The 25617-nt window shown below is 36.7% G+C and overlaps 4 protein-coding genes across 7 annotated transcripts in view; 3 read left to right on the forward strand and 1 right to left on the reverse strand.

Annotated features, from left to right (window-relative positions):
- Positions 1-13389, forward strand: part of LOC126762146 (uncharacterized) — a 57245-nt gene extending 43856 nt beyond the window's left edge. The window contains exons 3-14 of one of the 2 annotated variants that reach the window (XM_050478679.1): positions 3602-3691; positions 4438-4656; positions 5602-5696; positions 5775-5869; positions 5975-6096; positions 6156-6530; positions 6600-7061; positions 7134-7244; positions 7323-7959; positions 8014-8140; positions 10027-10164; positions 10277-13389. In XM_050478679.1, coding sequence (XP_050334636.1) covers positions 3602-3691; positions 4438-4656; positions 5602-5696; positions 5775-5869; positions 5975-6096; positions 6156-6530; positions 6600-7061; positions 7134-7244; positions 7323-7959; positions 8014-8140; positions 10027-10164; positions 10277-10646 — 2841 coding nt within the window. In that variant the 3' untranslated portion in view covers positions 10647-13389. The remainder of the gene's footprint in view (positions 1-3601; positions 3692-4437; positions 4657-5601; positions 5697-5774; positions 5870-5974; positions 6097-6155; positions 6531-6599; positions 7062-7133; positions 7245-7322; positions 7960-8013; positions 8141-10026; positions 10165-10276) is intronic. The other variant, XM_050478680.1, reaches the window with a different exon arrangement.
- Positions 13390-14084: 695 nt separating this feature from the next.
- Positions 14085-23432, reverse strand: LOC126762145 (tuberin). 2 transcript variants are annotated; one of them, XM_050478677.1, is made up of 17 exons: positions 23279-23432; positions 23083-23204; positions 22776-23027; positions 22588-22724; positions 22342-22516; positions 20024-20230; positions 19789-19939; positions 18972-19708; positions 18665-18911; positions 18058-18483; positions 17782-17981; positions 17441-17721; positions 14993-17366; positions 14778-14921; positions 14550-14720; positions 14318-14413; positions 14085-14257 (listed from the first exon to the last, which is right to left on the reverse strand). In XM_050478677.1, the coding sequence occupies exons 1-17, from the start codon at positions 23349-23351 to the stop codon at positions 14135-14137; spliced, it is 5916 nt and encodes a 1971-aa protein (XP_050334634.1). In that variant the 5' UTR covers positions 23352-23432; the 3' UTR covers positions 14085-14134. The 2 variants fall into 2 exon arrangements, with proteins under 2 accessions (XP_050334634.1, XP_050334635.1); XM_050478678.1 differs by lacking the exons at positions 22342-22516; positions 22588-22724; positions 22776-23027; positions 23083-23204; positions 23279-23432 and adding an exon at positions 20308-20413.
- LOC126762152 (peritrophin-48-like) lies at positions 20421-22603 on the forward strand. Its single transcript, XM_050478694.1, has 3 exons — positions 20421-20886; positions 20969-21027; positions 21095-22603. Exons 1-3 carry the CDS (start codon positions 20874-20876, stop codon positions 22085-22087), a joined length of 1065 nt encoding a protein of 354 aa, XP_050334651.1. The 5' UTR covers positions 20421-20873; the 3' UTR covers positions 22088-22603.
- Positions 23433-23713: 281 nt separating the features above from the next.
- LOC126762164 (cAMP-regulated phosphoprotein 19) lies at positions 23714-25370 on the forward strand. Of its 2 annotated transcripts, none has more exons than XM_050478708.1 (4): positions 23714-24060; positions 24655-24740; positions 24838-24954; positions 25020-25370. In XM_050478708.1, exons 2-4 carry the CDS (start codon positions 24675-24677, stop codon positions 25191-25193), a joined length of 357 nt encoding a protein of 118 aa, XP_050334665.1. In that variant the 5' UTR covers positions 23714-24060; positions 24655-24674; the 3' UTR covers positions 25194-25370. The 2 variants fall into 2 exon arrangements, with proteins under 2 accessions (XP_050334665.1, XP_050334666.1); XM_050478709.1 differs by having other exon boundaries at positions 24658-24740.
- Positions 25371-25617: the final 247 nt, after the last annotated feature.

Raw genomic sequence — 25617 nt, forward strand, 5'->3', positions numbered from 1 at the left:
CCTTTCACTCTTTTCAAATTGTATAATGCTTTTTTTAGTTAGGCAATATTTCAGATAATGTTTTATGGATAATATGAAAGATTTAAATTATTATACAATTTTCATTTTTATATTGGTTTTCATAACAAATCCTTGTCTTCCTTTTCTTTATGAGTATAAACACAGTTCTCCGAAAATAACTGATCTGCATTTAACCTGTTCAACAAACCCTTCTTTCATATTTGTTTTAAATAACATTATGTTCCATTTTATATTAACACAGTTCTCCGAAAATAACTGATCTGCATTTAACCTGTTCAACAAACCCTTCTTTCATATTTGTTTTAAATAACATTATGTTCCATTTCATATTAAGTTGAATTGCAATACTTAAACTATTTTTTATTGTAATATTTACAAAATTAACTGACAACCAGAAAAAAGTGAGCACCAAAGTTATAATATATTATTTGTATTGTAACTGGCTGACAGCTGGCTCTATTAGAGAAAAGGCTAATTAACAAGAGGCACCGAGCCTGGTCAGCGCTTAGGTGACTCTGCCGTCGCGATGTGAAATAGTAGGGAAGTCACAATGCGACATCAGGCGAAGATGGCAGCTGGCTCTATAAAAGTAACGCAGGCACAGTGTAGTGACTCTCGCGCCGTGATGTTATTTGATTTGAAAGTCCCGCGGTAAATTTGCGGGCAGCTGGCTGCCAGTTGGCTATATAAGTAAAGCAGGCAGCTTGTCTGGCCAGTGCTTAGATGACTCTCGCGCCGCGATGTTATGTTATTTGAATGTCATGCGGAAAATTCGTGGGAAACTGGCTGCCAGTTAGCTATATAAGTATAGCAGGCAGCTTGTCTGGCCAGTGCTTAAGTGACTTTCGCGCCCTGATATTATGTGATTTGAAAGTCACGCGGTAAATTCGCGGGAAGCTGGCTGCCAGTTGGCTATATAAGTAAAGCAGGCAGCTTGTCTGGCCAGTGCTTAGTGACTTTCGCGCCCTGATATTATGTGATTTGAAAGTCACGCGGTAAATTCGCGGGAAGCTGGCTGCCAGTTGGCTATATAAGTAAAGCAGGCAGCTTGTCTGGCCAGTGCTTAGGTGACTCTCGCGCCGCGATGTTATGTTATTTGAATGTCATGCGGAAAATTCGCGGGAAGCTGGCTGCCAGTTGGCTATATAAGTATAGCAGGCAGCTTGTCTGGCCAGTGCTTAAGTGACTTTCGCGCCCTGATATTATGTGATTTGAAAGTCACGCGGTAAATTCGCGGGAAGCTGGCTGCCAGTTGGCTATATAAGTAAAGCAGGCAGCTTGTCTGGCCAGTGCTTAAGTGACTTTCGCGCCCTGATATTATGTGATTTGAAAGTCACGCGGTAAATTCGCGGGAAGCTGGCTGCCAGTTGGCTATATAAGTATAGCAGGCAGCGTGTCTGGCCAGCGCTTAGGAGACTCTCGCGCCGCGATGTTATGTTATTTGAATGTCATGCGGAAAATTCGCGGGAAGCTGGCTGCCAGTTGGCTATATAAGTAAAGCAGGCAGCGTGTCTGGCCAGTGCTTTAGTGACTTTCGCGCCCTGATATTATGTGATTTGAAAGTCACGCGGTAAATTCGCGGGAAGCTGGCTGCCAGTTGGCTATATAAGTATAGCAGGCAGCTTGTCTGGCCAGTGCTTAAGTGACTTTCGCGCCCTGATATTATGTGATTTGAAAGTCACGCGGTAAATTCGCGGGAAGCTGGCTGCCAGTTGGCTATATAAGTAAAGCAGGCAGCTTGTCTGGCCAGTGCTTAAGTGACTTTCGCGCCCTGATATTATGTGTGTCTGGCCAGTGCTTAGGTGACTCTCACGACAGACACGAGGTGATTTCGCGGGAAGCTGGCTGCCAGTTGGCTATATAAGTATAGCAGGCAGCTTGTCTGGCCAGTGCTTAAGTGACTTTCGCGCCCTGATATTATGTGATTTGAAAGTCACGCGGTAAATTCGCGGGAAGCTGGCTGCCAGTTGGCTATATAAGTAAAGCAGGCAGCTTGTCTGGCCAGTGCTTAAGTGACTTTCGCGCCCTGATATTATGTGATTTGAAAGTCACGCGGTAAATTCGCGGGAAGCTGGCTGCCAGTTGGCTATATAAGTCTAGCAGGCAGCTTGTCTGGCCAGTGCATAGGTGACTCTCGCGCCGCGATGTTATGTTATTTGAATGTCATGCGGAAAATTCGTGGGAAGCTGGCTGCCAGTTGGCTATATAAGTAAAGCAGGCAGCGTGTCTGGCCAGTGCTTAAGTGACTTTCGCGCCCTGATATTATGTGATTTGAAAGTCACGCGGTAAATTCGCGGGAAGCTGGCTGCCAGTTGGCTATATAAGTATAGCAGGCAGCTTGTCTGGCCAGTGCTTAGGTGACTCTCGCGCCGCGATGTTATGTGATTTGAATGTCACGCGGTAAATTCGCGGGAAGCTGACTGCCAGTTGGCTATATAAGTATAGCAAGCAGCGTGCCTGGCCAGTGCATAAGCGACTCTCGCGCCCTGATATTATGTGATTTGAAAGTCACGCGGTAAATTCGCGGGAAGCTGACTGCCAGTTGGCTATATAAGTATAGCAGGCAGCGTGCCTGGCCAGTGCATAGGCGACTCTCGCGCCGCGATGTTATGTTATTTGAATGTCATGCGGAAAATTCGTGGGAAACTGGCTGCCAGTTGGCTATATAAGTAATGCAGACAGCGTGCTTGGCCAGTGCGTAGGTGACTTTCGCGCCCTGATATTATGTGATTTGAAAGTCACGCGGTAAATTCGCGGGAAGCTGGCTGCCAGTTGGCTATATAAGTATAGCAGGCAGCTTGTCTGGCCAGTGCTTAAGTGACTTTCGCGCCCTGATATTATGTGATTTGAAAGTCACGCGGTAAATTCGCGGGAAGCTGGCTGCCAGTTGGCTATATAAGTATAGCAGGCAGCTTGTCTGGCCAGTGCTTAAGTGACTTTCGCGCCCTGATATTATGTGATTTGAAAGTCACGCGGTAAATTCGCGGGAAGCTGGCTGCCAGTTGGCTATATAAGTATAGCAGGCAGCTTGTCTGGCCAGTGCTTAGGAGACTCTCGCGCCGCGGTGTTATGTTGTTAGAATGTCTTGCGGTAAATTCGAAACTGAAAGGAAACTGTCTGCTTGGGGCTTATATAAGTAAGGCAAGCACCGTGCCTGACCAGTGCTTAAGTGGCTCTCATGCCGCGATGTGCTGTTATTTGAAAGTCATGAGTTGGCCCAACGGGAAGGTGGCTGACAGCTGGCTTTATAAAAGAAACGCAGGTACCGTGCCCTGTCCAGATCCAATAGTCTGTCTTCAGGTCCTTTAATATTTATTATGATTGCCAAGCGAATTTAAATTAGAAGCGTCGCTTTGAATTTACTGTCCTCAATGACTGATTCAATGGTAATATGTGCATCCATATGTTGTTTAGTATTATAATCTATATAGAATTGGAATAAATAATTTATTGATTTTTTCAATATTTTTTTACTTTTTTGTTCAACCTTTGATTTCACATAAAATTCATGTGAAGTGAATCACATAAATTCTATATTTGTTATTGGTAGCAAAATTTTAATTAATTTGTCTCTTTATAGTTGAAATCTAAAAGCTTAACACACTTGGACGGACTCGACCCAATGGTAGCAGGTCATCGTGGTGTTCCCGTTAGCATAACACCGAATATGGTGAGTGTTTTACAGTTTGCTGTTTGTTTCGTAGAAAAATTAATAAAATTTTAATTCATATTACCTGTTAAGAGTTTTTTGGGTTCTAGTATTTATCTGTTCTAGTATTAATTCCTGGTAAAGAAAGAGGTAGTAATCAACTAAATATTATATAAGCGTTAGTACAACAGAACTAAAAAGCGAAAAAAATCTAGAAATTAAAAGTTTAAGTAAGAATTTTAACAGAAATATCTATTAATAAGCTACTTACTCATCCCAATCCAGTATTTTTCCGTTAAAAACTGGATTGTGGAGTTAAAAAAATATTACGAAACGCTAATGTATTATATTGAGTCAACTTTATAGCTATCTATTTAAGTTGCAAAAATAAATTATTTTATCTTAAAATCTTCCCGCCCACTTTCTAAAATTTAGCCTATAACATAAGGGTTAATATTAATCTTACGAATTTGTGATAAAAATGCAGTTACCATCTCTTCTACATAACTATCAATAATATACTAGGGTTTCGAGAGTGTAATTTTATTTTACATAAAGCCAGTAGTAATTTGAGTGTTAAATTTGTGGTTCATGAAAGAGAGTCTCGAATTATTTCTTAACAATCGTGTTTGCTATCATCAGCAATTAGTTCCTTCCAAAGTCTGTAAAACGTTCCACAGCTTTAGCACCTCATATCCCTCTTCGGTAGTGGCAGTCTAGCTTGAAAACAAACAGCTCATTCATGAATCCACTCGCATCAATTTCAGAGCCGGAGCGAAGTTTGCACAAATACGGCCTCTTCAACAATTCAAACTTCTCAACAGCTTTATCCAGATCAATATCCATCTGTGTTGAACTCTTCTTCAACAATAGCGAATATAACCAGCGAAGAGACATCAGCTCCAACAGGCATCAGGTCTGTGACGAGTTATAAGAAAAAATCTCCATTTGTACAGCGTAAAAAACCACTGCTAACACGCAGTGAGGTGAGTTAAGTGTTATTCGTGTGTTCATTTAGACATGTAAACAAATTTTCGTATTTCCCTAGCTAGAACATTATGATTTGCATATTTATTACCAGTTTTGCTTTATGTACTTCCAATTCCGAATTTCACCCTTTCAGAGCACTATTTTACCTTAATTGTCTTACCGCATACCAAATTTTATGAAGCTACCTTTTTTGTTCAAACTATTCATATTAGTGTAGATAAATATACCGAAATCAGTTCGTGTTCGTTCACGTATCCATCCTGTAGATGGAAAAACATTATACTATGAAAATCTGGATGAGCAAGCAATATACGCAGCAATAAATAACTCAACTAATTTTAATCTCTTACCTCAAGTTACTTACTAGATTTTAGTTACATTTCCTGTCCTCTACTTCGTTACCATATGTTACCCTAAACATATCAATATTTCTAGTGTTTCTATGAAGAGTTTATTTAACCGAAAGATTGTTTTGTAAGTTTCACAAGACGCGCGTTATTAAATTTAACAAATCAGAAATTTGAACTTCCGACTCATTAACCCCCTTTCAATTATCAATATTACTTATATATGGTAGTTAGAAATGTGTACATACATATGTGTACATACATATGTACATACAGTGGGGAGCAAAAGTGATTCCACGCTCAACATTTTCGTGTTTGAGCGCTCATAAAACCATAACGCGTGAAGTAAATGAAACAAAATTGTTTTCCAAGAATATCTATTTAGTTTACAACAAATATGCGTTGCTAATGAAATAAGCAGAGAAGAAATGTATTAGTTTAGAACCAAAAACAAAAACATAACGCATGTACTCAGTTTTGCACCATCCGTTATTCGTACTTATTCATTTGTCAATTTGTATGTGCTTGAATTATTCAAATATGATGTTTGAACCTAACGGGAGTCTATTAAAACTATTTATGGAATATTCTTAGGTCACGAGTTCGGAATACTTTTCTGTGAGTTTTTGTACCGATCAAGGTGGTGTAGAGGAAGAGTTCATACCAGCGACCAAAGGCGTAACTTTGCAGTATGTACTATACTTTTGGACTTACAACTTCTACCGTTAACTACATATGTTCGCTTATATATTATATGTATTTTTCAGTTCCGCGCTATGTCAAGCGTTGAAAAGACGAAATTTAACATTTTCACAAATCGCCATTACTGATAATAATCCTCCCAGTAGCTTTTTAGAAACAGGTACGTAAGTCAATATCGTAAAAACTTCATTCAGTTTGATCAGTCGATCCCTCAACGAATAATTGAAATCGTAATTAAATTTCTCATAATTGGTATTTTCCATAGGGTACTCTCTATTAGCAAGTTCTTTGGATGAAAATACTGATGTAGAAAATTTAGCTGGACATCATTTGACTGTAACTGAAAGCGATGGTAGTCGAAAAACTTTGCAAAAAGCCGCATCATTTGTAAGAAATATCAAATCGAAATCTGTGGGTTTTCTGAAAATATTACAATTACCATTTAGGGTTCCCGCACACGTCCACCGCGATTGCTCTCTTCCGCCTCTACGGAAGAGACCAGCGAAGCCGCTGTTCCAGGAAAACAACTCAAACAACGCTGGTCCGGTTTGTTCGGTATTAAAAATCCACAGCAAAGTCAATTATGTGAACTGCTGAATAGTTACGCAAAGAATGGTGTACCACAAAAGAGAGCATCAGTAAATTTCGATCATCCGGATTTTGATGCGGCCTTAGCGTATTTGGACAATATGCACAAGTCGTGGAAGGATATTGTGGATAGCACAGCTATGAATGACAGCGAAATGAGAATACAAACTGCAATTTGGGAGTTAGTTACCACCGAAGTATACTACATTCACGCACTCCAAACAGTAACAGATGTAAGTATTTGATGACATCAAATATACCGTCCATTAGTAAAGCCTTTAATGGAATGTTTTTGATTGCAGCTCTTTTTGGCATGTTTAGAAGCTGTGCAGTTGGAGCGACTGCTTACCGATGTAGATCAACATCGACTATTTTCGAATGTACGGGATATATGCGAAGCCAATCTTAAATTCTGGACTCTTTATCTCTACCCCATGGTGGCGCACAGTGTCGCTACTGGTGAACCTCTACGTGTGGCGTTCTTCCATCAGGGTTTTGTTGCTTTCGCCTCAATATTCGCACCATACAAAAAGTATTGTGCAGAACAGAGTACTTGTCAGTTCTATTGCAAGGAACTTAACCACAACAATCCACTTTTTACATCTTATTTGGCCTGGTGTGAGTCGCAAAAGCTGTGTAACCGGCTCCGATTGGCCGACATTTTAGTACGGCCGATGCAGCGATTGACCAAGTATAGTCTGCTTTTGACAGCGATCAAGAAGCACATGTTGGATATGGAGCAGATCGAGTCAGTCGATTCAATGGTACTTTTATATATACATACATATATAGTACATATATCGATTATCACTTAATTTTCCCATTGCGATTTTTAGATCCATTCAGTGGAGAACTTCGTGTTTAGTGTGAATAACCACTTGACAACGCGTCAGGAAAATGAACGTTTGAAAGGTGTTATGGCGCGCATTGAGTCCTATGATGTAGTGGTAAGACGCATATGTAAAAGGCATAACTAAAAAAGTTTGCTAACTTCAACCTTCCTCTCTAAATATTGTGATCGATAGGACACCAACAACGAGCAACTAGACAAAATGATAAAGCAATATAGTAAAATGTTTGACTTGTGCGCTCCAATGAAAGGATGTCCAGCTCACCAAGTGCGCCATCTCTTCATGGAGGGCGACCATAAATTCAAAGACAACCTTGGCAAGACCGACGTTCATTGTTTTTTGCTGACGGATATGCTGCTTGTCTGCAAAGCGATCGCGAAACGTGGTCTCGGTTCGCTGAAAGTGATTCGTCAACCATACTTAACCGATAGACTTGTTGTACAACAAAGCAATAATAGTTTAAATTGTATCTACCTCAATGAATTTCAAGTGGTCGTTACTGCATTCACTCTACAATGTTCGGAGGCAAAAAATTGGTATGAGTCAATAAAGCGCGCTAAAATGATTTACACAAGACTGAAACAAGGTACCGGCAATTGGGACAACTTCCGTTTGGCTGCAGGGAGTGGAGTAAGTGGCAGCGCAGTGGATGTACTTGGCATAAAAAAATCGCCAATGAATTCGTCATTATGCAGTCATGTTTCCAGCGCAAATAATAGTCACAGCGGCTCTGTCGAGTGGAATGATTCGCGTAATATATCGGTGGAATTTGAAAAGACCAATTCATTATCCAGTGAGGATGGTTCTATGAGTGAGTAAAATGCGTTTGTTATATTCATGTAATTTTATTTCATACATTTTGTAGGCAAGAATTTGCAATCCGGTCCACTCAAACTCAAAGTTAACACTGCAACGGCGAACACACTTTCAGTACAGCCACTTAATCACTTGGGACAAAGTCTGCCGAACCTAAACCTGAACCAAAGCCATACGTAAATACTATTCGCTTATTATCTCATTGAAATGTATTTGTATATATTCGAAAACATGAAAAATATTACTTTTCTATTTATTTAAATAGTTTTTGAGACATTTTCATATGAATTTGAAAGATATTAACTACCGCGTACAGTGAATTAACTCGTCCCTCTCTCTTTCTCTCATTAAACGTTGAACGTATCACCAAAAACTAATCGAGTTAGATATAGGTTATATACATATGTATGTATGTATATATAAATGATCAGGATGACGAGAAAAGTTGAAATCCGGTTGACTGTATGCCTGGCCGTCCTTATGTCTTAAGTAAATAGTGTAATCACAATGCATTTAATGCCTAATTTCTTTAAAAACCGGCGATTTGGAACACACTTTTATGTTTCTAAATTTATGGGTGAATCCAAATTTATTTTTTTTTTAATGAAAATATGCCTCATGAGATTCTGCAAATTTCTGCATTTTTAGAATTTCTCTACGATTAGTAGTTTAGATGTTATAAGCATTTTTGTATTCGCTTGTATTCGGCGGCTGCTTGCTGCATGCTCCTGGTCGCCTGGTAGAAATCTGAGATTTTGGCACCAAATTGAATGCAATTTTTTCTGCAGTGGCGGCCGTTGCACTACAAATTTGCAGCATACGCAGAGGGGCGAGATGGGGAAAACGGATGCGGCCATAATCAATGCATAAGCAAAGGGGCGAAATGGGCGGATGCGGCCATATGCAATGCCCGGAAACAGGAAAAGGCTCTCGACCGGAAGTGGAATAACGGTACCGCACTTCCGGTCGGAAACCAAACCGGAAATGCCCGACCGGAAACGGATGTGACCGTGACCGGAAGTGAAATAACAGTATCACACTTCCGGCTGGAACCCAAACCGGAAGTGTCCGGCCGGAAACGGATGCGACCTTGGCCGGAAATGAAATAACGGTATCACACTTCCGGTTGGAAACCAAACCGGAAACGGATGCTATTTGAACCGGAAGTGGAATAACGACACCACACTTCCGGTTGGGAACCAAACCGGAAACGGAAGCTCACCCGAACCCTCGTTTCCGGTTTACTACTTCCGGTTTGGTTTACGGCCGGAAGTGTGGTACCGTTATTCCCTTTCCGGTCGAGGACCTTTTCCTGTTTCCGGGCATTGCATATGGCCGCATCCGCCCATTTCGCCCCTTTGCTTATGCATTGAATATGGCCGCATCCGTTTTCCCCATCTCGCCCATTTGCGTATGCTGCAAATTTGTAGTGCATCTGCCGCCACTGCAGAAAAAATTGCATTCAATTTGGTGCCAAAATCTCAGATTTCTACCAGGCGACCAGGAGCATGCAGCAAGCAGCCGCCGAATACAAGCGAATACAAAAATGCTTATAACATCTAAACTACTGATCGTAGAGAAATTCTAAAAATGCAGAAATTTGCAGAATCTCATGAGCCATATTTTCATTAAAAAAAAAAATAAATTTGGATTCACCCATAAATTTAGAAACATAAAAGTGTGTTCCAAATCGCCGGATTTTGAGGAGAAAATCGTGAAAATTATTTTTTCTCCTAAGTGAGGGTGTTGAAATGGGGTGTGGGAGAATTTCCGAGTGTCTCTCTATTTATTCCGAGCCCAAAACGGACGTTTTATCCATTAACGATTAGTTTTTAGCCGATAAAGCGAGGCATAAATATTATTCATGTGCAGTTATTATATACCATTTAAGTATGCGTAGACATGTGAGAAAGTATTTTTCTCATAAATTTTTATTATTTTTATAATTTTTTCATTGTTTATTTGCTTTTTCGCATGCTTTATTTTTATTCACGTGGCTTTTCATCGGTTCGCTACACCATACTCAATGCTCAACTTTGTTTTCTACGGAATTGGAATTAAGTACCCTCGACAGTAACCTATATTATACTTATAGTAATAATACACTACTGGTACCTGGCACAACAACAAGCCATTCCGGAAATTTGTTGCTTTCGCCTAGTCATAGAGGAATTTCTTATCCACCACCTAGTCCAACAAGGTGAGCTAATTCGAAAAATGAAATGACATGATTGCACATATACGAGTATGTACATATGTACATACCGTTAATTATTTGGCAATTTATATATATTTGTGATTAAAATTTCCAGAGTTCCACTTCGTCGCGGCATGGCCTTTTCTACCTCCACCAAAAATCCGCCACTAGTCAAAACTCGCAATATTACTTCGCAGAATAGCATTAACTGGTCACAACCGCAATCTGTAGCGCCAAACTTACAGCAGCGACACAAAGTACCAATTAATAGCACCGTAGCGAGCAACGCATCGAACGCCATGCTATCAACACCTCTTGGTGGGGCACAGCTTACTCAAAATAAAAGTCACGGAACTAACGAAAGCACAACCAGTGCAAGACCTGAAACCATGGCAATTCAACTGTCCAATGATTTGACAGATGGTACTTGCCAACAGCATCAGCATCCTCAACAAATGCCTACCTGCAACGAAACCGATGTTTGATTCGTTTGCAAGCAAATGAAATAATGGAAATAGACTCTTCCTGGCTTTATTTCAAGCACGTAGAGGCACACACTCATAGTATATGTATGTACATATGTACATATACACTTATAAAGGAACATTAGTGGCATTAATTGCGTTATCGCAAATACAAACTACCATAGTCAGTGGATTCATGTATGTAGTATTTTATAGATTATAAAGCTTACATGCGTACAAAACAAAAACTAAATAAAATAAACGATCACTTGCTTGTTAACGAAACCTTTGTATACAAAAAGATACTGTAGAAAACATGTTTATTACATTACTTTTGACAAAAAGCTGCAAAATTTTAACAAAAAATATGAAGGCAAATAGGGATTAGTAAAATACTAGGGAATAGTTATTAGTACATACATATGTAGAGGATATCAATTTGTATTCAAATCAAATATAATATATACCAATAATAATTTACAAGTAATGTAGCAATAGTTTGCATAAAATCAGAACAAATAAATATATAAAAATCAAAGCAAAAATATTTAAAAAAAAGTAAATAAGAAATATCAACCATATTTTACCAATACAAAGTATGCAACGATTTTTTATATTTTAAATTTAAAAATATGTAAGTTCATAAGATTTCCTTAAATCAGTAGGAGGAAATGAATAGTGAAGTAAGCACCACCATATGTCAACAAATGTACAAGTGTACATACATACATACATATATGTCTCCACAAAAATGTGGATATTTAGTATTGGTTGTAGTGCTGTTAATAAGTTAGTTAAGTTATTGTATAAATGCAACCATATATAGAAATGGTGTAAAAAGCCTGAATAACGAACTTGTACTTATAGAAAGTCTCCTTTCACTTGTGTCCTTCCACAAGCCTACAGCTGTGAACATAGTACTATATTCAGTGTATTTTATATATATCTTTTACAATCAGTAATACTTTATGATGTTTAAATAGGCGAGCAATTTTATTGTAAATAAATTTGTAGTTTAAGTAATGAAAATGTTGGTATTCTAGATCCGAGTAGCCATTAGAGTTTGTATTATATTGCAAGAAAATTATTCAAATTGCTAGCATTCATATAACTAGTATAAAATATACAACAAATAAATGTATTAGAAAGTAAAAAATAAAACTGATTAAAACGTATATTTTATGTAAAACCTAGTATTTACTTATGTATAAAAGAACAGCATTGGCCAAGGCAACAATTTTATACCATATATGTATACATAATAATAAGTTGTAGCTTTGGCCAATGACATATTGGCAACAATACGATAAAAAAAAATATTTATGCACACTACTGTATATACATATGTTATTAAAAACTGTGATTCCATAATCATTGAATCATTGACATTAATCACAAGCAATTATTGTTTTTCCTTCCATTATGTAAGTATATAATATTGTAATGTTGCAACGGTAGTTATTTGTTCGTTAGCCGTTCATAAATCTGGTCAAAAAGGATTTGAATTAACAAAGCTGTTGCTGAAATCAAAAACGCTTTTCCAATATACAAGTATAACAATTATTGTATTAGCTTAGCATGTCAGAGTTAAAAGTTGAGATGTTGCGTTAAAAGGAACCGTCTTCTTTATGTTTAGGATTCCAAACAAAACTAATTTAAAACTCTAGTAATTGTATGTTTCCTATGAGCATTTCAGACCTGTATGATGCAGTCATAAAATTTTGAGCTGTCTCTACTAAATTAATTTTAATTTTTCCGTTTAAAATTCTATAAAAATACAGCTTTATAAATATTGTTGGTAATAGGAAAGCTTAAGCAGCTTGCTAATTTGTCTTGTAGAATATACTATTTCCTACTTACAAATGTGAATAATTTTAATTATTTAGTAATTGGTCACAAATATAATATCATATTCTAAAGTATTTGTAAAAATATACGCATACATGCGTGTGAAACTGTAAAGAGAACATCAATTGATTATTAAGTACAAAATAAGTAAAAAAAATTATCGTTAAATTATATAGTTTACATATGTACTGTACAATACACCTACATACATACTTAAATATTTACGCGTTGACTTTATTGTATTATACATACTTGTGCATTTTATATAAACTTATGTATTTGTATGTATTCTTATATATGACTAAGCTATCTCCCACTAATCGGTTACTCAAAAAACTATCATAACACATTTAAACGGCGCCGCTTTTACAATTGAATAGAAAAAAGTACTTCTAACTGTGAGACTTTGATAAGCTTAGTTCATCTGAGAACTAACTACCTTGATACTGCGCGCCTTCAACCTGTTTCGATAATTTTTCATTTTGTCGCAGCCGCAACCATATTCACGAACACAACACACTTTGCTTACGTGTGGCCTCAGTAGGACAGCTTTAATTACACGCATAAGGAATTTCGCAAATTCATCATCTGTTATTAACTTAGACAAATACTTTCAAGTATTATACAATTGGCTTAATTGAATGAGGAAAACCCCTGTCAAATCAATTCATCTTTAACTTGTAAGATGCAAACATTTCCCGGCCTTGCAATTTATTAAAAAAATGTCTTTCAAAATATAGATAACAGCAAAATATTGAATTTTCAAAAGTGAGAGGAATACGGTGGATGTTTCAAACATTTAATTAAGTAACTAACTAAAAGGCAAATATGTAATATTGTATTCCACCCCAGTAATGGTTTACATATTATATGTATGTATGTATATATGACTAAAAACATTAATATATTTTGAATTTAAGAAGAAGGCATGAAAAGAGTTCTAAAAAATATTATGTAACATACAAGATGCTGATTTTAGCAATGTTGTAATATGAATAAATTAATGGTTTAACTAATTAGAGAGAAATTGTAACACTAAATGTCAAATCGAAAGGTTTTAGAGGAAGTCGTTATTTACAATTATATACATATATAAAAAAAACATTAAAATGTCTTCTACTCTGACATTGTATTAAGAAAAAATAAATAATGGGAAACTTTCTATCAAAAACAAACGCGTTAAAACTGAGAAAATAATAATTTTGATAGTAGAATAATTGTATCGTAAGTATGTATGGCGATCATTGCAGTCCTCTCACAAATTTCTAATGAATGAAAGGAGATATCGACGCATCATTAGCAAACGTAAATATTTTTTCTACGATCGGATAGACCGACAGTATACCGAAACAAATATCCGAATCGAATAATTCAATATTTATATAAAGGTACTGGATCAGTGTGATCGCCAGAAAATATCTATAGATTTTGTTCGCCATGATGCATTTTGCTTGCGTTTACATCGCGTTATGCGTTATGTGTATTTTACATCGTTTGCGATTTCTTTATGTATATAATATTTAACGCATGATTTTCGGTTGTGTCTTTAGAAAACTTTTCTTCGTACGTAATTTCGAATAGAAGATTAAATTTTCAAGTTCACTAAACAGATTCTATATGATTATTACAAGAGTATATTTATTCAGTTCGACTTCAATAATTTAAGCGTATTTAGTAAAATCACGATTAGTGTTGTGTTTCTTTAAATGGTCGCTCGTATGCTCTTCAGCTTCAGCACTTGAAGAAGTTCCAGTTTGATGTTGATCATTTTGTTGCTCAATTAACTGTAAATTTTGTTTTTCCATACTAAATACATTTTTATTACTAATATATCTATTTCTTACCTTTGTTCGCAGCCTTTTAATTATTCGCAAGCGTTCCAGCCAATTGGAAGCATATGGATTTTTCTTCTGCAGACTCTGGTATACTTGTGAAGCGAGCTGAAAAGAATTTGACAAAAAGAGACAAATAATAAGTGCATTAAATATTGGGTAGTCGGAAAAGTCTTTTTGTATTACTAATCAAACTAATACCTAATATTTATGCTAAAATGCACATATGTATGTATCTACTTACGTTCGCGTGCAATGCGAGCTGTCGAGCCAATAATGGTGCACTGTGATCTGAAACAATTTTTGGTTCGGGATGGCACACGAATTTCGATATTTCCGGCCGCGCTTTTACATAAACGCGGTTACTATTCAATTCTAAAGGTTCTACAATAACGCAAGCATAGTTAAAGTGGCCCTGGAAGAAAGTATACAATACAGAATAAGAACTATAATTACTGTCGTTCATACATACCGATATTGTATTTAGATTATATTCTTCGCCACTCTCATTATAAACGATTTTAACGAAATCGTTACCGATGTGTTTTTTCTTTTCGTTGCAATTTGGATCTTTCTGCAAGTTAGTCGGCATTAAAGTGGCGACATGGAACGTTACCTAAGTAATACAAAAATGCAAATAGTTACACACAATTTAGTTAATTAATAGTTGCAGAGCTGTTAATTCACCTGCACAATGTCGTCTTTCCAGACGTATGTGAACTTTCCATCTGCGCCACCTCTGTCTAAGTTAACAAACAAGTTGTTCCGTTCTGCCTCCTTTAGGCTAACAAGTGTGCCGATATTACTTAGGAACTCCACGTACCTCATACTACCATGCGAATTACGTAGAATTTCGACCACATTGTTACATTGCCCTTGTCCAACATAGAGCACCCCTATCTTGTGTGTTTCAAAAGGTGGTGCTAAGTCAAGTACAGTTAGTACATTAGTTTCTTCTTGTGGAACTTTGATGGGTACATCTGTCACTTGCAATTGGCCCGTATGGTAAAGTTGCATGAACAAAAAACTCGGATTCATACAGAGTTTAGCGTTGACTGATGGTTTAGATGTATTGTTAAAACTTCGGAAGTTCGACGTAGCCGGACGAGAACGGCCGTTTACCTCACGGACCACAGAAATGGTTTTCGAACGCCCTCTCATCATGTCGCCATTACTATTATTTCCATAATCACTTGGCCCTCCTCCCAGGTATGATGAAGCACTTGTGAGATTAGCATTGCCTCCACCGCTGCTGCTTGATTTAGCAAGTCCCTGGTGGCTTGTTGGTGCGTTAGTAGTAAAAGTAGTCGTCTTTTGACCACTGTTGGGGGGCTGTTTGTCCAATCGTGGTGATTGCGGTGACGGTACTGCTACTGGAGAATGTGGCGGCTTCGTCACTACCTTTTCAACATCCACATTCAGTTTCAGCGACGAGCTAGATGTCGATTGTTGCACCGAGGTAGCTGGCATGCTGGCGCTAATGCTAACATCATCAGCTGAATGTTGTTTGGGTGGCAATGCAATAATCGCTGTACTATTTGTCAATAGATTTTGTGCCGCTGTTGCTACGGAGCCGGCCGAAAGAGATGAAAGAAGCTCATTTGCTGGCACTCCCGATGTTGCAACTGCTAGAGTATCGGCAGATTGCACCTGTGGTGGCGTGGAGCCGGCAATTTCTTCTGGGATCGCTTCGCAGCTGACTCTCATATCTTTTGTATATTGTACGCTTTTTTTCTTTTGTTGTTGCAGTTGGATTTGTTGCTGCTGTTGCTGACTATGAGCCTCCTCAAGACCTTGAAGGCTCGCAGAATATTTACTACCTTTTATTTTGGCTGATTCTGCAGACAGAGGCGCTGGCTTTGCTGCCAAAAAAGTCTGTCTCCAACTGGAACTCATCTCGGGGCTTGAATTTACACGACGCACAGGATTGCGCGCACGCGATAATTCATCTGCAAATTGCCTCGTATCATCATCGGCTTCTCCATCGCTTACGCTATCGGCTAGTGCCTCCTTTCCGCCAATACGTTTACTTGTTAATGGTTTGGGTATGTCGATAGCAGCGGTACTCAGAGAAGAACCCAAAGGGGGCACAATTGTTGACGATGAAATCTCCTCTTGACGTTGCAGAGCTCGAACCTTTGTGTTGGCACCCGCCGTTTTTTGTTCATCTGCAATTATTGGAGCGCTTACCACAGGCTGTACTAATCCATCGTTATCTGCACTTGTATTAGATGAAAAAGCATTAGAAATACCACCAACAACGGATTTTCCGGTTTCTGTTTGCAGTTCTGGCATTAAGGTCGAGTGAGTGAAGTCGGGTCCAAACACACCGCCATGAGATGTTGGTAAAAAGAGTGAAATTATGTTACTAAATGGCAAATCATGTCCAAAGCAATCGTTTGCTATAGGATTCTGTATGCGCGTTATCCACGAAATGTTGCCTGTCGGTCGACGTATCAATATTTCTGCCCATCCAGTACATGAACGTACACAAAGCTGCTGCTGCACTGACTGCAATTGTGTCGGAGAAGCACTTATACTCGTTGTTGAAAGTGAATGACCACCCAGTAGTGAAGTAGTACTGCCAACAGCGCCCGCAACTCCCTCTGAGGGTTCTGGATTTGAACCACGACGTGAAAGCGCCTCTAACGAAGCGGTCGAACTGTTTGATATTTGTCGCTGAGTTATGGCAATGTTTGAACTAATCGCGCCCGAAGCAGATGAAGAAGAGGAAGTGAGATCAGTGCTACCTGCGGACTCATTTCCACTACTATACTGTAGACTGGCTTTGGTATAGCGACGTTCTGCGGCCAATGGAATGACTGAAGACTGTGTATTGTTAGTTTCCGGCGATAATGGTGCTGTACTACTCGAATCACTTTTGCTTGCCACCAAGCTACTGCTACTGATTGGCTGTTTTCCTATATGAGAACAACGATCGCATAGGCCGTTTCGTATAGGTCCAGTAGGGCAGCCAGAAGTTGTAATTGTTACCAAGTTATGTCCAACTACCCATGTCTGCGACAAACCGTCTTTTAATAAATATTCCACTGCAGGCAAGCTGAAATCGTTTTAGGATAAAAAATTAACTAACTATTAGCCCTCGGAATAATATATCAATTAATGAGAACTTACCGCTTAGGTAAAGCCGAACATGGCGAAAAAGTATGACGGGCCAAGAAATCTATACAAGTCTCCGCTAATTCTGCATGAAAGCTCTTTAAATTGTCGTTGATTGGCGGTCGCATATCAGAACCGTTTCGTACATTTGTATTACGACTACCGCGTTCTGTCAAGCTTGTGCTGCGCTTGCGATTTGATGAATCTTCATTCAAACTATTTAAATCCTGGCGCTGTATGCTGTGCTTAAACTTGTCAATGTCATCGTATAACATGCTGGCGTTTGATTGAATCGACTGAAATTCATAATATTATAACATTTAATAAAAAATTAAAATTCACTTGTGTAGACATACCGATATTATGTAGGTGACAAAATTCTTGCGCATATCCAGCTTGCATTTTAGAAACCAGCCAGCAATAACATGGTGTGCCAGCGACACCGTATAGTGGTCATATCTATTCGGTTTAGTGTATGGCAAAGATATAGCAAATACATACATGTATTGACGTGGTATGAAGTTTGTAAAATATTGATTGGGCATTCGGCTCAAAACTAAAAACAGTAAGCCGAGAGCAAAAGAGTTAGTTCACAATTATTGTATTGCATAGTTAATACTGTTACACATTACTTGATAGAAACTCCAGCACAGGTATTGCAACCATAGCAGTATCCGACATTTTGCTCATTTGAAGCAATATATCGGCCAATGTGCGCGTCAATGTATCGGGCATTTCAAGAATCATCGTTGTTAACGTATTTATGCAGACATTAGCTGTGCCCGAGAATATGCCGGAGCAAAGCGCTAATATTAATGTATTAATTTGGTGTGATGATATACAATGATGATAAATCACCAATGAAGCGATTGCTGGCAGAAACAATGCATTCACCTCCTCACTAGTCGGTGCATAACTAAGGTGTAGAGCTTTGTTAACATCCTGGAAAATGCGAAATAACGAAACAGCTAATGCTTCAATGTCATTTCCTTGGATAAGAGCTTTGTTACATAACACTTTTGGTAGCTCTTTGATAACTAATTGTAGAACTTCATAATCTAGAGGATGGTAAATGAAAGTTAGGTATAATATTTATTTCGTTAACAGTTGCAGTATACTTTAAGATAAAAACATATAAGCGTATCCAGTATGGACCCGGATTTTTTATCCGCCCAAGGACTGTCAACTCGACCGCTACAGCAACAACAATTACATAAAAACATGTATGTTTTAACTCACCACGCTCTAAATCTAGGCATTTGATAATAGTTTTGCAAGCCCTGCGTATCGAAATAGTTGTAAAATGGGAGCCTGCTATTAAATCGTGTGATGGTAATTGGTGTCGTGGATGTTGGTTTCCTTGTGGTGGTAAACTGGAATCGATACCCAAGTATGCGCTGAACTTTATGGCGTCTCCATTTTCAGGATCTGGATAGCCTATATGATAAGAAGCATTTGCACGTGCGCGCAGGAGCCACTTGAAAATCTACAGGAAATATTATAAGACCAACACTTACTCGTTTATGGCGAATCATATCCCAATTACCTTAAAACGAACAATGCGACCATTTTCGAATACTTTCGGACGTTCATAATGTTGCTCTAAATGACTTATCAGTATGTTAAAAATTTTAATGGCATGCGTTGAAGGCAAGCGATGTAATTTTACAGCAAATATTTCAATTAGCCCATGTACTGCCGTCACGACATCTAATATATCCGATTCACACTTAATAATAAAGTCGCCAGAATTCGTATGCTGTTCAAATGGTCGGTTAACAAGCTTTTCCAATATATCCAGTAGCTCACCACAGCGTTTGGTATCGCAGTGTCGTGCAAACTCCACTAAAGCATTTGCTACAGACACACGAATTTGCAAATCTATCTCATTAGAAATTTGTGAAAAGTGTGGAATGACGACGCGTTCAAGTATTTCTTCTTCATAGCTATAACGGTTTAATTCCATAATGCGAACCAAGGATTGGATTGCTTTGAGGCGAACATTCGTATTGGGCATTTTATAAAAGCGGCAGATAAAGTCGTTGAGCACTTGTAACCATTGTGGTCGTGTAGCGGTTACCTTTGTCGACCGATACTCTATAAGTTTGAGTACAGATGCCTCACTGCGATTTTCTGACACGCGTTCGATCAAGTCATAGATCCGATTAATATTTGCAAGAATTGGTGTGGTGTCATCATATAAAAGTTGTTCAATGCAATCAATATTTTCATGAAAATTTATTTGCAAGTAGTGAAGCCTATCCCGGTTGATATTGACTTGCTCTAAAAAATCGTTGAGGACACAGTTTTATACAAGTTTTTATAAAAATGTACACACATATCTATGTAATAATTATACTAACCGTAATATTCAATATTATCGAGAATTGCGTTCATTGTATCACAAATACAATCCCATATTATCTCTGATAGTTCCGATTTGTAGTAATTAATAACTCGTCTTACACTTAAAATTACTTCGAACGTCACGATTACTTGTTTACTTTCCAATGCCTCCAGAAGCAATAAACATTGATATATAATTTAACATAAATTAATTATATACATGTGTAGAGGGAGTGTGTAACATGAACTTACGTGGAGAAAACAGGTCAGAACCGTAGATGCATAAAACATTGGGGACACTTGAAAAACTACATTTGAACCAAAAATATTCATGTTCAGATGAAACACTGCACCCCGTAAGAGTTGTTGGTCTCCGTAAAGACTGCGGTCGTTAAGGATGTTGCACATCATTTTCATAGAGTGATATCCCAGTTGTGTGCCTAATAGGTTTTTCATTATCTAAATTAAAAGATTTGTTTTAATAGTAAAATATAAAGTGATTCACGCCAAAAACTCGCGAGTTTTTGTACACACACATATGACAATAAGAATCGAAAATATTCAGTGTAATTGGTATCAGATATCATTGAATTTGCCTGCCACGAAAAATCATGTGAAGAAATGAGATAATTGAACTATGTTACAAGTAAAAATTTGAAAAGTGGGGCGGCGATATTAAAGAGGATAGTAAAACAAAAACCGAAAACCGAAATATTGAACATTCTTATTCAGAGATAACTGCACGCCAGAATATTAACACCTGATGTATTCATTGATTTAAATAGACATACATATATTTGCGTGTGTATTGAAATGTGTGCCTTATGGGTAGGGTAATAAGTGATTGTGAAATTGAGCCCAACCAAAAACTTTGCATGATTGCATCGTTGTTTGTCGCGCAGAACACAATTCAGAACGGAAGTAAATGGATGTTTGGAAGAAATGAGCTGATAAAATGAGTGTTTATTAAAAATTATCATTGCACATTCGGAATAAAAATAACAGTAGGCACAAAAGGTTGGCTCAGTGAAATATTTTCAACGACCACGAATCTGTACTTAATATCGTTATAAAAAATAAATACATAAGCCGTTAATTAAATATGGTAATGAAATGTAAGTGAACAATCACAACACTTGTTAGTTACTTATGTTCAAAGTTGCTAATATTTTTTTTTTAATAAAATTTATTTTATAGTGGTTCAAGCAGTCGCATGCCTTTTGGCAATGATAGACCAAATTTGTGGAGCAAATCTTGTTGGTACAAAGAGAATAAACGTGAGTTTTTGTTTTATTCACAAAGGGATCTTTTTTTATTTTCTAGGACCGAAAAGAATATAATGTTTGCAATTTGAAATCAGACTGGGATGTTGTTCAGAGTGAAGAAGACTGCCATAAATTCTACCTATGCCTTAATGGTAATGCAGAGGAATATAGCTGCGCCGATAATTATTATTTCGATCCAAAGGAAAAACGTTGTAAAATAGGGATTTGTTCAACTATGGAGGCAATAGATAAATGCACACCTCAAAGCATACGCCGCATCAATGACAACTGTCAAGCCTTTTCCCGTTGTGAGAATGGAGAATATGTCATACAAAATTGTACAAAGGAGCAATATTTTTCAACGAAATATGCCAGCTGTCAGCCAATAGCTACAAGCGCCGACCACAAATGTAGTTGCCTTCTACCTCCTTATGCCATCATCAGCAATCCAGATGATTGCGAAACATACTATATATGCAGTGATGGTAAAGCAGTACTGCAGCAATGCCCACGGGGACAATATTATAGCGAACAAATCAGTAGCTGTCTTCCAGATTTGAGTGGCATTTGTATAGCTTTGCCCAGCATGAGCTCCACTGAATTGGCGATGACTGAAATATGTAGCAGTTTTGGCAATAATATAGCAGACTTTCAGCCATATATAAAAGAATGTGATAAATTCTTTCTATGTATAAATGGCCGAATGTTTCCTAGACGTTGTCCAAAGGGATCATACTATGATAAAAACAAACGCTTCTGCCGTTGGGATGTAAATGAGATTTGTACTGAACAGCTGAATAAATTGCATGAAGCAATAAAATATACAGAAAAAGCTGAAATTATATATATGAAAGAGCAACCAGCTCTCCCTACTACAAAAGCAGTTACAAATGTCAATCTAGATAATCAAAATCAAACCGTTGTTCCAAATGTGGTGAACAACATAGATAAAAGTATCAAAAAAGAAATAGAACAGATAAAAGATTTTGCTGTCGATCAACCGAATAAATCGGTGTATGATAAACTGTCATCAAAATTTATAAATTTTTGATTTCAATTTAAATTAAACATTTAGTTCTTACGTAATTTCAAATAAATTAAAAATGAAATCAATGTATACATTGACGCAGTTGAATAATATAACTTTATATTCAAGGTTTATAAGTTTTCTTTAGGGTTTTGTAAGAAGAATTCCAATTGGTGCATGACAAAATAAAAGAAAAAGAGCTTCATTCTAACTAATATAGTATAAAAAGTAAACAACGATTCAAAGGATATTATTTTAAATGTTAAGATAAAACTCACCTTCCATGACGCCTGACAATATGGTGAATAATTAACTGTACGACACAATGTAATAACACATTGTCTTAAAGGTTCGCTTGGAAATATCGTGTAGCACATAACCATTTCAAGAATAGTCAGACACTGAATGCCAATGTCATCTTCTTCAACTGTACAACTCAAATTACAGGCATTTCTTAAGAAAAATGGATATTATTATATATGTATACAGTTTATCAAAAAGACAAAGATACAATAAATACATACTGAATAATACCAACAACTATATCTTTATCCAACAATGAAGCATTGAACTTAATGATATTCCCTAAAATGCTCAAGAACTCTCGAAGTAAATGAGCCTCAGTTATAGCTGGTATCCATTGTAACATAAATTTGCCAATCTATGCAAAAGTATTTTTATTCGCTGTTACAAATAAAGTTTCATTACTTACCTCTTCTTCGAAATTTTGAATATCTTTCCCATTATCAGTTAAGGTATCTAGCAATTCTAACCGATGTTTTAGGTCTTCCCCAACTTCATGGTTTTGTATAACAAGAAAGAAATGCTGCCGCAACAAATTCAAGTTTTTATATTGACTGTGAATAAGTCTTTTATAGAAAGTTAAGGCTGTTTGGCGACATTCTGCTGGTTTATTTGGTATTATTAAGTCCTTGGTAAGATTCCATAGTTCCCTAATGGAAGCCTGTAGATAGCAACACGATTAACCCAATTAAAATTGAGATATTGTAATTATTTACCTCTTCTAATTTCATATTCTGCAGTTGCAGTTCCGACAACGTTTTACATCGCTGAGCAGTTGTCTGTTCAGGTCTTAATTCTCGTTCTACCTCGGGACGCAGGGAACGTTCGCAAGCACCACCTAAAGTTATTCCCATGTAATGAGTAAATGTATTATTCTGGTATGCAGAAGAGTGTAGATGATAAAATTATTACCAGCAATGCCTTTAGGATTCTTCATGAAGAACTTGAACTTCGACTTTGAAATCTCTCTATCCTTCGAATTCATCTCTATTTGATTTTCTAATCCCAACAATATAATATAATTCACTCCTTCAAAAATCTGATAAATTTTTGCGATAGAAATGTCAACTGAAAATTGAGTTTTAACATATGTGTGTATTGCCAAATACCGTATAAAAGAAAATAAATAATCAGCTGTGTTTTAAGTACAATGTTATAATTTTTTTTCATATAATCATTAATCCAACCACTTGATATTATTTATGTATGGTGCAGTAATATTTTCATTACTTTGGTAATAATTATTATTAAAAATATCATTAATTAATATGTAATTTATTACATTGAATTTCCTTTTACTCAGTGGCAACTTTATAATAAGTCTACACTTCGAGTACAACTCTGGGTAAAAACAGCACAAAACGATTTTGGGAAAGAAAATTAGCGTGAAATTTTTGTTTGCATAAAATATTTAAGATTGTTAGAAAGCCAATAAGCTAAGTTCGTTAAAAGAACGTTTGTGAGTTTATACAACTGTAGACCAAATATAAATAAGTCCCGAGACCGTTACTTTTTCCCTTTTCACCGCTTTATTTTGCGTTGCATTTAGAGCAAATCAACGGCTGTGTTATTGGTTTTTTTGCAATTGGCGAACATCAATTAGCGGAGTACCACATAGTAGCCATCGCAAAATAATCGAAGTAGGAAAGAAAAAATAATAAATTTAACGAAAAAAGAGCCAATCAGTTTCACAGGTACGTTGTAACATATTTTAAACTATGATGTATATTACCCTTTAATTTTGACACCACATTGGCCATTTTTTAATAAAAGCCGTAGTCCTTGTGCCACATTTTGGAGATGTTAAAATTTAAGTATCCAACAGCAAAATTTTTGGAGCACGTGATCTACATATATATTGTACAATCAATTTTTATATACATTTTTACGTTGGCTTCAAAAATAAAAGAGGTGAAATATTATTATGTACTCTCAACGGTATTTATATCCCTTGAACTTGAAATATTTTCATATAAATCGGACTTTCGACATGTGCATACTTATGTACTAATTTTGCAAAGTGCATTTAAATCCCCGCTTATATGAAATAAGAATTTTACCAATAAAATTATTTAATAAGCAGATAGGTTTAAAGGACTAAAAAACTGGCTCATACATATGTATTCATATCATGTTCATGCATGTGTTTGCGTATGTTACATTAGCTGCCATCTACCTACCTTTATTTCATGTTAAATTTTATTGTGATGTTTCTAAATTGTTCAAATATCAATGGCATTAGACGACCTTGCAAAAAATATGGCTTCATATATTTTATGTAATTATAGCAGTTTAAATCCTTGAAAAGATGAGCGCCGGAGAAGATTCCAGCTTACCATCCACACCACCAGAAGCCCCTGAAGCTCAAGATCAGGTATGGTTATTGTATTGAATATGTATATAAACTGTAAATTTCTGAGTCATTATAAAGTAAAAGTTAAAGTTAAAAAATAACTTATTCTCTATGTTAGGCCAATCCCCGAGAACTAGAGAAAATAGAAGAAGAAAAATTGAAGTCAAAGTATCCATCTGGTCTGCGTGGCCCTGGGGGTCATTCAGCTTTCCTTCAAAAGCGGTTACAGAAAGGTGTACGTATAATCGATATATTGTAGTCAAACAAAATAAAACAAATTGTCATGTTACAAATTTACAGCAAAAATTCTTCGACTCTGGTGATTACCAAATGGCAAAGCAGAAAGGCGGTGGAGTAAAGCAAGTGTTTGCCAATAAAGTGGCAACTGGTGAAGCAATACCTACTCCGGAAACGGTGCCTGCACGTAAAACTTCGATAATACAGCCTTGTACTAAGTTCCCAACGACGAGTTAAAAAAATTATTGACTAGTAGTGTTTATCCTTATAGGAAAAATATTACTCTATTTTGTCAAAACAACTATATTCTATTTTAAATTTTACTTATCCATATTACTCACCAGTTTTCTCAAACTATATCGTATGAATAGTATCTATTAACTGATTCCTAAATAACATATTTCAATTTAAAAATGTTTTTTGTTTAATCTTGATAAATATTCAAAATTTTTATTTTTGTAGGATATTTGGTGTAATACTTTCATAATTTGTGAACTGAAAAATATTTGAAACATTTAATCAATGAGGATTTTTAAGTTTTAATTTATAACGAATCATTTATGAAGCATTTTTTGTAATATAATTTATTGGCGTGTTTAAAATTACACCCAGTAACTTCATTTCGTTAGCTGTAAACTGAAAATCTGAAGAAACGTAATAA

The sequence above is a fragment of the Bactrocera neohumeralis genome, chromosome 6 (genome assembly GCF_024586455.1).
Source record: "Bactrocera neohumeralis isolate Rockhampton chromosome 6, APGP_CSIRO_Bneo_wtdbg2-racon-allhic-juicebox.fasta_v2, whole genome shotgun sequence".
NCBI classification, from domain to species: domain Eukaryota; kingdom Metazoa; phylum Arthropoda; class Insecta; order Diptera; family Tephritidae; genus Bactrocera; species Bactrocera neohumeralis.